The sequence below is a fragment of the Macadamia integrifolia genome, chromosome 8 (assembly GCF_013358625.1).
Source record: "Macadamia integrifolia cultivar HAES 741 chromosome 8, SCU_Mint_v3, whole genome shotgun sequence".
NCBI classification, from domain to species: Eukaryota; Viridiplantae; Streptophyta; class Magnoliopsida; order Proteales; family Proteaceae; genus Macadamia; species Macadamia integrifolia.
Window position 1 is genome coordinate 1,698,663 of NC_056564.1, and position 10,080 is coordinate 1,708,742.

Genomic DNA, 10,080 nt, shown 5'->3' on the forward strand with positions numbered 1-10,080 from the left:
TTGAGCCCATTAGTTTTAAGTGAAACATTAAGGGCCCGTTTGATAACGTAACCAGAAACGTGTTTCTGTGTTTTCTTGTTCTCAGAAACACAGAAACGGCATAAATACCGTTTGGTAAAAGTGTTCTGTTCCACTTGTTTCTTGAAACATAAATTGAAATTTATAACAATTTATGCTTCAAGAAACATGAATGACGAAACAAGTTTTACTTGTTTCGCTTGTTTCTCGAAACAAAAAAGGGGCACAATTCCACGATCGACTGACACACCAACTTAAAAATCTATGAAAATTTATCATGTTCATTCGAAAATCGACACCCCCCTTCCTCTGAGGTTCCCTCCTTGAATTTCTTCGGTAATCCTTCAATCAACTCCTTCGCTTCCTTCAACGCCAGATTCGTAAGTGCTCTCACGACCTTAATCGTTGCAATCCTCGCGTTACTCGGCACTTCCTCGATAAGAACATCGAACTCCGTTTGCTCCTCAACGACGGCTGGTCCCGCATCGGCAACGGCACCAGGCGCTACGGCAATAGCCGCCGGTGCGAAGGCAGCAGCGGAGACACCGAGCTCTTCCTGTAACCAGTCAACGAGGCTGCGAGCTTCTTCTAGGGTTAGGTTTTTGAGCTCGTTTCCAATCTTCTCTACTTTCTCTGGTACGGCAACGGCGCAAATAGGGGGAAGGAAGTTGGCTTTGCGGGACAATTTGGGGCTTCGAATCGGGAAATCTAGGGTTTGCTTCGGGAAAGAGGTGGAAGAATGGGAAGGACACGCAGAGGATGGAGTCGAAGTCGGCGAACGAAGCTGGTTTCCTATTCATGTAGTAAACCTCTTCCACAATTCTTGATCCCAAAGCTGGTTTCCTTTTCAATAACGACTCTGTTCTCATCACTGCCGATATCCTCGTATTGAATGAATCCATTTCCTTCACCCGTGATAACAATCGAACTCTGGTGTTTGTTTTGAATGTCGGTGTTGAACCAGAAACCTGGGTTTAACCACATGCATAGAGACTCGTATGGCCGCTAATAAGAGTTTCAAGAAACAAAGTTTATCAAACACCCAAAATTCTGTTTCTGTTCCCAGAAATGGAAATTTATGTTTCTGCCGTTTCTTGAAACAGAAACAGTAGAAACGTTATCAAACGGGCCCTAAGTTAGAACAAAGATATAGGCTTAAGTTGTAAGTTAAAACAAATTAATATGGACCATCTACGTGCTCAGCCCATGTAAATTTAAAAGTTTTTTTTTCAACTTAAACAATGGGTCTATCATCTTCACCACGCATAACCTTTTTTTTTTTTTTCCTTGAAAAGATATAAACTATTTTCGGTTTCCTCAAAACAGAAACAATCAATAAAAGTAAATTATTTTTTTATTATACATTAATGCTTTACCCATCCCAATTTCCAAGATGAATAATAAATAATAAAAAAACAAAAAGAGAACTTTGTACGATTTCTCCAAAGTGGTTTACAAACTCAATAAAGTAGCATATTCTTCTAATAACTTATTTCAAACTTTTGGTCTTTATTTTAAAGGAAAATGACAGGTATGCTAGCGTAATACCTAGGAATAAGATATACTAGCGGGATTTTAACCATTGGATGAAACATTAAAAATCTTATCCATTCATGTGGCGAGGTATTACAAAACCTGTCCAATACCACCGCTTCACGACACTACTCCCCTAACCACAACCCCTTCTCCGACCAGTGTGCTTGAACCGCCGGCAAGTTCAAACGTTCCTACAACACTGGGGGAGGCTCCAAAAGTTTCGATCACCAGGAGTTTGCCAAGCTCTGGGCCAACAGTTGGTTTATCGTCGGAAACAGATTCACTTCTGGTTTTTTCGGCTCTGTAATTGCTTTCGATAGCCACCTGATTTCCTACCGTCCTCCACCTCTCTCTACTCTTCTTCCTTTTATTTTTTTTATTATTATTTTTTTTTGCTTTAAACAGTTTATGGAATGACAGATTACCAGTTATCGGCGATAAATCTGTAGACAGATGATAACTCGTCGATGATGGAAGCTTTTTTGGCTTCCGATCTCACAGGTTTCGGTGGTTGGGCTTCTTCATCGTCTGCTTCAACCACACCTAACATAGTCAATCCTTCAAGAACCATAGCTTAACCCCAACCTTCGATGTTGCTCAATCAAGATTCGCTTTATCAAAGGTTACAAACTCTAATTGAGGGTGCTCGGGAGAGCTGGACTTACCCAATTTTCTGGCAGTCTTTGTTGACATTTCTGGTGCTTCTCTGTTGGGTTGGGGCGATGGGAATTATAAGGGAAATAACAGAAAAAAAAGAAAAAAAAAAGAGAAAGGAAAAGGGTATTATAAGGGAGAAGAGGTTAAGATGAAGAGGAAGATGACTCCTACTTTGGCGGTGGAGCAGAAGAATCGGAAGAAGGTGCTTCGAGATTTCAATTCAATGATCTCTGGTGTATTAGTTTCTGCCGATCTCTAGGTTTAGTTAAATTAATCTCAAGGGGCTTATGGAAGTAACATTTGATTTAGGGGATTAAGAGAACCGCCTTCGTCATGGTGGCCAGGAGCTCTAGGTTTCAGAAGGGGAATCGGCTCCATAAATGGCGGCAGTGGTTGCTCAATATCAACATGGAGCAGGAATTGGCATCGGTGCCGGTGCCTAATAAGGGAACTGAGCGGCCAGGGGTGATCTAGGACATGACATAGGAGAGGATTGGAAAGCTCGTTGGTGATGGATCCATGACCGGAGTTGGTTTTCTTCGGCTGGATCTGCTAAAAAGAATGGTTTTTCCAACAAGAAAAGAGAGAGGAAAGGTGTAGTAACACTGGATTGAAATTTTGTATATCTTATCTCCATCTAACGGTTTAATTCAAGTTGATCAAATCCTATGGTCAAAATCCTGCTAGTATTCCTAATTCCTAGGTACTACGCTAGCATACCTATTCCTCTCCCTTATTTTAATAGAATATATAATATATAATTGAATATAGTATAAAGGTAATCAAATATGGGAAATAATCCCTTTCTTCCCAAACCGAAACCAGACTATGGAGTACGCAACGGCCTTCCTTTACCGCCGCCAACCCTGAGTCCCAATGATAATATCACCAAAAAAATAATAAATAAACAACGTCGGCCAAAAGTCAAGAAAATAACAAAAAAAAAATCCCAATATAAGGGTCTGTATGCAGGTAAGCAATGGCTAAATCCATTTTTTTTTTAAGACAATCAAAGTGATCACGGTATTCCAGTGGAGTTCTGAATCAAATTTGAAAACAGAACAACGAACATGATCGACACAAAGTCACCAAGGTAAATCATATCTAAAATCATTATAAAATTAACAGCCTATCAATCTTTATAAACTAGCCTCTGATATCATTGATAGAAAATAAATGTGGAAATGATTCATGGAGATCGATGAGCATATACGATAAACACTACAAAGACACGTTTTAGGCATACCTGAATCTATGGCTAAAGAATAACAACTCCTCAATGTCTTATCGTATGCTCCTTATACAACATGATCAATGTTGGTCTGATCTACCCTCTTTCTCTTTAGCTTTAGATCATTAGCCTCACTTAATGGGTCAATGATAACTATATATAGGGGTGAGGGTAGGTACCAACTCTGTAAGAAAATTAGGGTTTCCTTCCCATTAAGGAAACAATACCTTAGGTCCATATATATTAATATATATTTCATACCATTAAGATGTGCTAATAAAATCCAATATCTCCATAGAAATCACTTTCTATATTGGATCCTTTCTACTTACTCCATCTGTAGTCAACACTACTAAACCGATTTTCGGAAATAAACCTTGGACTATGCTAGCCCACCTAATTGGAAATCTTACAAGAGGAGCCATGACTGAAGGTGGGCCCTCAATTCAATTCCTACCTCACTGGAATGGCGCATCTGCAAATCGACACTGGCTCAACAAATTGGATAAATTAGCATCCTTAACAACCATGAATCGACGCATTGAGCATGGAAACTATGTTTGCAAATGGGTTTTTTCGATTGATTGGTGGATTAGCAAGAGAAGCTAAAGATTCGAGAATGAAAGGGGCTCTACTGCTTCTGGTTGTTTCTCTTGGTGTCCGAAACATATTCCTTGGTTTGAGGAGTGGAAATTGGTAAAGAAGAGGAGGAGAGAGAGAGAGAGGACGGAGTTGTAGGACTGTTATCAGCTTTCCTATTAATTTTTTTTTCCATTGAAGGGTAATATGGTCTTTTGAGGTTTAAAACTAACACCATACTAACACCGTCAAAGCCAGGGGAGGGTGGCATAATTCCTTCAAACCCTTGGATCCACGTGTAATTTAAACAAAGTACAAGGGAGGGGGCGTAATTTTCCCTTTATTAATTGGTTTTGAATTGAGATTTAAATTATTTACTAAAACAAAAGGATTTAAAAATTTTTGGGGATTTAACAAGCGATTATGTTTTTGTTTTTGTTTCTATACTTCTACCCAAAAAAAAAAAGTTGAAATAGACCAAACCAATTAACCGAAACCTAACCAATTAAGACCCTCACATGTGAATAAATTTGTATACTTGTCTTGTTATTCCCCATGACACCATAGCAAGAAAATGGAATACCTTTCGTGGCTATAGCCTTGTTCTGTAACGTTCTTTTGATGCAATGCTTGGAGATTATCTTCATCAGTTGCTCATTTTTCAATGGCTGTAACCCAAGCTTGAAGATGAAGACTCTCTCTCTCTCTCTCAAAATTACAAAAATAATGTTATGTTTTCTCTTGTCATGCATTTAGAGTTTTGGGCTTAGCTTTTAAAACAAAGTTGATGTTATGAAGTTACAATCTAAGAATTTTAATCATTACAAGTGATATGATCCTAAAGGGTTATTTTAAATTACCCTTAATTTCACCAAAGGCTCCATTTGTTTCGATGTGGAAAATTTTACATGGAAAATTTTGCGGTAAAATTCGATGTTTGTTTTGAGCTTTGCAAAATTTATGGCAATGAAATATTACCAGAACCCATGCATTTACTGAAAAAGATTACAAAAAATTTACTCTCGAAATGTGTGTAAAATTTTCCCTCCTCTTCCCAAAAATAGAGTTTTTATCCTGTCGTTCACGATCATGATATAACTTTCGCAAAGTTCTTTCTGAAGACCACCTGTAATAGAGGATTGTACGAACAAGGATGCAGAGGATATGATTACCACAGTGGTGGCAAAGCTATGGTGGTGGTGGTGCAGATATGCAGTAGGGGCAATGAGTTGTACAACAATGGAGCTCACGGACTATAGGATATCTTTGTTTTCACCCTTTACATGTTCGATTCAATTCCTCCCAGAGACATAATACTTTTCAATGATGTTTTTTACTTCACATTTAACTTATTGGATACAAACATTGGAAAATTTTCCATTGTGTAAAATTTTACCTAAACAGAGCCAAAGGATAATCCTACCAGAGACAACCTAAAATATCAAGGTAAAAAAATTTCACTATGTTTTCTCCTCCACCCCCCTCCCCCCTTTTCACACACACACACACACAAAACCAACGTCCACAATTGATCTTGTATACAATTAAATCAGCATCCTCAACTCTAATCTATCTGTACAATAATATGGGAGTATCATAACCTATGATTATGGAAGATAGTGGCTTAGAAGGGGAAGGTGGTGATGATGGGGACGATGATGGTCGTGGTATAAGTGGCGAAGATGATGATTGGGGTGGTGATGGTAGCTACGGAAAGTGATCATGGAGGAAGCGAAGTAGAGAGAAGCACAAGAAGCAGGATGGCTCAAGGTCATCGTCGCTGTCATCGTCAATGGCGTTGCCATCACCGTTGTTGCTTGGAGAACAATCCAGAACCATGAAGGCTCATGCATAAGGAAAATAAAGGGTAAAAAACTAAAAGCTTACATGCCACTGGGATGGACAAATCACGCCACAACGGCGGAGGGAATCAATCCACAAGGGCAGAGGAAATCACGCCACAACAGTGGAGGGAGTATAGGTTTTTCAGCTAAAGGCAATGTGATATTGGTAAGAAGCATATTGCACATGGGGATGAAAATATTGAAGATTCTAGGCCTAAGAGTAGCATTTGGAAACCCAACTGGCTGAGAGATTTTAAAACTTAAGGTGGGTTAACCCAATTGAAGATTAGTTAGAAAAGGGGTTAACTAGTTGCGTTAATTGATTGATTTGTTGTAACTAATTATGTTGTGCTGTAACAGATTTAGACAGCTAAGCCCTTTAAATAGCTAAGTGTAATCTTCCATAGGGTAATGAAAAATTATCTCGTTTGCTTCTTTCTTGTTTTCTTTTCTTATTCTTCTTCTTATCTCTGAAATTTATGGAGTTTTCAGTTCTTGAACTCGAATCAAGAGCAGAGAAGGCTTGAGTTGTATCATTTGGTGCTTCCATTGAGCTGCCTAGCATTGTTGGATATGTATGTCCATCAAACCCGATTTGTTAATAAGATTGTTTAATTTCATTTATGCATGTCATTTATTTATTGGGCTTGTAAGTTATTCTATGGATTTTCACCAAAAATTATTCTCGGCTAGGGATAGGACCAGACATCCTGTTCACATTGTCATTACATTGTATGTCACCAGGGATGTGATTCTGATACATAAATGTAAGTACACTTACTGTGTGTGTATAGAAAAGAATCTGGTAAGAATCTCGCATGTATTACTACCAATTGTATGATAACGAGATTCGTACCCGTCACTTGACATTTGACTTGAGAGATCTTATTTGTTGCAGTGTTGTATCACGTGTTTTGGTAAACCAATGGTTGACATCCAACGGACTATATATTGGTATGCTGAACACATGACCCCACATTGTTAATGAGAGAGATCGTCAACATGAGATCCACTACCCTTAATTGGAAAATATCAAGGAGAGAGAATGTCTGTACTTGATCGGACAGAAATTTGGTACCAATGTCGTTTTTGTAAATTGTTTACAAAACTATTTTTAATATAAAAATAATATTTTATTTATTAAATTTTATTTTTTTCGACGTCCAATCATGTTCACAGAGTCTCTGAAATAGACATGTACAATGAGTTGGGGTTAGACAATATCAAATTACATACCCTATGGCTCATTATGGGATATTGGAAAAGTGAAAGGTCTTATGTGTAAATTAAAAAGTTAAATGGTTAACTATCTTTTTATTTATGGTAATGGATAAAATATAATTTGAATATATTTGTCACCCATAATAAGAAAGATAACAATTCCTTTTAGATTCTACCTCTTCCCATTTTAGAAGCAAAGAAGCTGTTCAATTTGGAAATTATTCTCCACCACCAAGATTTGGCTTTCTTTGTTTAGAAAACAAAGATTTGACCAAAAGAGAAAACCCTAAAACAAGTTTTATTATATAAGGGATAAGAGAGAGAGATATTTAGTTTTTTTTCTTTTTTATTATAACTTTCTCTCTTCTCTCCCATGTTTTCTCTCTCCCTTCCTTCTCTCATTTGTGAGTGAGTGTGTGTGAATGAGAATTTTGATGATGGATTGTTCTTCTCCAATTGAATGTGAATCATAGTTTCAAAGTGTCGAGATCGATCCCTACGGTTGTTCAAGTGTGGAAGAACTATTATTTGGAAGAAGAACTTCAATTGCGGTTCCAAGGCAAACCATTTCATTTTCATGTGATTAATTTTTGTACAGTGAATTCGAATGCAAGAGATCCCAATCCGATCCGTTTTGCTATGCGATTGGGTTTTTTCCAACAAGTATGGCTGATGGAACTCGAGGAAGACAGTCAGAGCTAACCTTAGAAAAGATTTCTGCACAGATGACCAATATGCAGAAGCAGATGCAAAACGAATTCATGGCAATCTTGGTTCCAATGCAATACAAATTGGAGAGATTATCCACTGAATTTGAAGCTTCTAGAGGGTCCTCATCTCACAACCTGGAGCAAAGTCCACCCATATCTGGAGACATGCAACAAGTAACTTCTTCAGCATCTCCTTTCAAAGCAATCAAATTAGATTTTCCTCGATTTAGTGGCGGAGATCCAACTGAGTGGCTCTTCAAGGTTAGTCATTTTTTCTCATTTCACCAAACACCAGAGAATCAAAAGCTCACAATGGTATCATTTCATATGGAGGGTCCTGCATCTAACATTGGTTTCAATGGATTTTTCATAATAGACAATTAAGAACATGGGCTGAATTTGAGATTGCTCTCAATTTTCGTTTTGGACCTTCTGCTTATGATAACCCACAAGGTGCACTTACCAAATTGACCGAATACTAAACTTAGTTTGAGGAATTATCTAGTAGAGTTTATGGATTGTCAGAACCATTCTTGAAAGTTGCTTCATATCAGGCCTTAAACCAGAAATTAGAAGGGAAGCAATAGCTCACCAACCCATTAGTTTGCATCAGGCTATTGGGCTTGCAAGGTTACAAGAAGACATATTGAATGAAATTAAGCATGCTGGAAGAAATTAGGTGCCAAAACCTGGGATTCAGAGCTCTATTCTGGGTCCAAAGCGATTACTTCCAACCACTATGAGTACTAACAAACTTCCCATTAAAAGGCTCTCACCAGCTGAAATTCAACAAAGAGGGAAAAAGGTTTATGTTTCAATTGTGAAGAAAAATACCACCCTAGGCATAAATGTAAGAACCAAATGGCCCTGTTGTTATTAAAAGGGTAAGACAGTGATGCATTACAGCCTATAGATGATATTGAAGAATCTATTGATTACTATGATTTTAGTGACCCAAGTCCTGCCATAAGTTTGCATGCTTTAATGGGTCATTCTACGCCTAAGACTTTCAGATTGCAAGGCATCATTAAAAAAAAGAGGATGCAGATACTGATATATGGGGGAAGTACCCATAATTTCATTCAAAAAAGAGTTGCAAAATTCCTTGAACTCACTATTACCCCTTCTAGACATTTTAAGGTCCAAGTTGGGAATGGAGAGTATCTCTTGCATGGGGATGCGCAAGGATGTTACACTATCACTACAGCAGCACATCTTCTCTACAGATTTCTTCATCATATCTTTACAAGGAGGCAATGTTATTTTAGGAGTTCAATGGTTACAAATGTTGGGACCAATTACAACAGATTATGCAAAGCTTACTATGGAATTCCAATGGCAAAGAAGAAGAATTCATTTACAAGGGGATCAAGAGTCTTAACCTGATTATATTACACTTCATTAGCTAAAGCGGCTAACTGATAATGGAGGAATGTCATTATAGTTCACATTAATGGCCTATACAACAGTGAGTGACCATCAACAAGATTCACTACAAACAAATTTGGATCCTGCCATCCAAACAATTCTGCAGCAATACCAAGAGGTATTTTCGGAACCATCGACACTTCCTCCTTCTAAACCCACAGACCACAGAATTTTGTTGGAACCAGGGGTTAAACCACTAAATATTAAGCCTTATAGGTACCCTCATTTCCAGAAAAATCAGATAGAGAAACTTGCAAAGGAAATGCTAAATGCTGGGGTTATACAGCCTACCACAAGCCTTATAGTTCACTTGTACTTTTGGTAAAAAAGAAGGATGGAAGTTGGAGATTTTGTGTTGATTACAGAGGCTTTAATGCTGTCATAATAGAAAACAGATTTCCTATCCATACTGTGGATGAGTTACTGGATGAGTTACATGGGGCAACCATTTTCTCCAAGTTGAATTTAAGGGCTAGCTACCATCAAGTAAGAATGCACACAGATGATGTTCCTAAAATAGCCTTTTGGACACATCATGTGTATTATGAATTTTTAGTGATGCCTTTTGGCCTCAATAATGCTCCATCCACCTTTCAATCAACCATGAATCAAAATTTTCAACCATTCTTGAGGAAGTTTGTTATCATATTCTTTGATAATATCCTAGTTTATTGTTTGACAGACCATGTAGCACACTTACAAAGTGTTCTCCAATGCTTTAAGCTATACTCCTTGTTTGCTAAGTTGAGTAAATGCACTTTTTGTCACATCCCATTCACACAGAACCGGACCGGTGACCAGGTTAACACCTGTTAATCCAAAACCTGCAAGGATCATTTGATGCAGTAGCCACTAC

The 10,080-nt window shown here is 37.9% G+C and overlaps 1 protein-coding gene across 1 annotated transcript; it reads right to left on the reverse strand.

Annotated features, from left to right (window-relative positions):
• Nucleotides 1–280: 280 nt before the first annotated feature.
• On the reverse strand, nucleotides 281–811 carry LOC122086116 (50S ribosomal protein L12, chloroplastic-like; the record flags this gene model as incomplete). Its single annotated transcript, XM_042654826.1, has 1 exon — nucleotides 281–811. A coding segment is annotated over one exon (531 nt), but the record flags the coding sequence as incomplete, so codon positions are not given.
• Nucleotides 812–10,080: the final 9,269 nt, after the last annotated feature.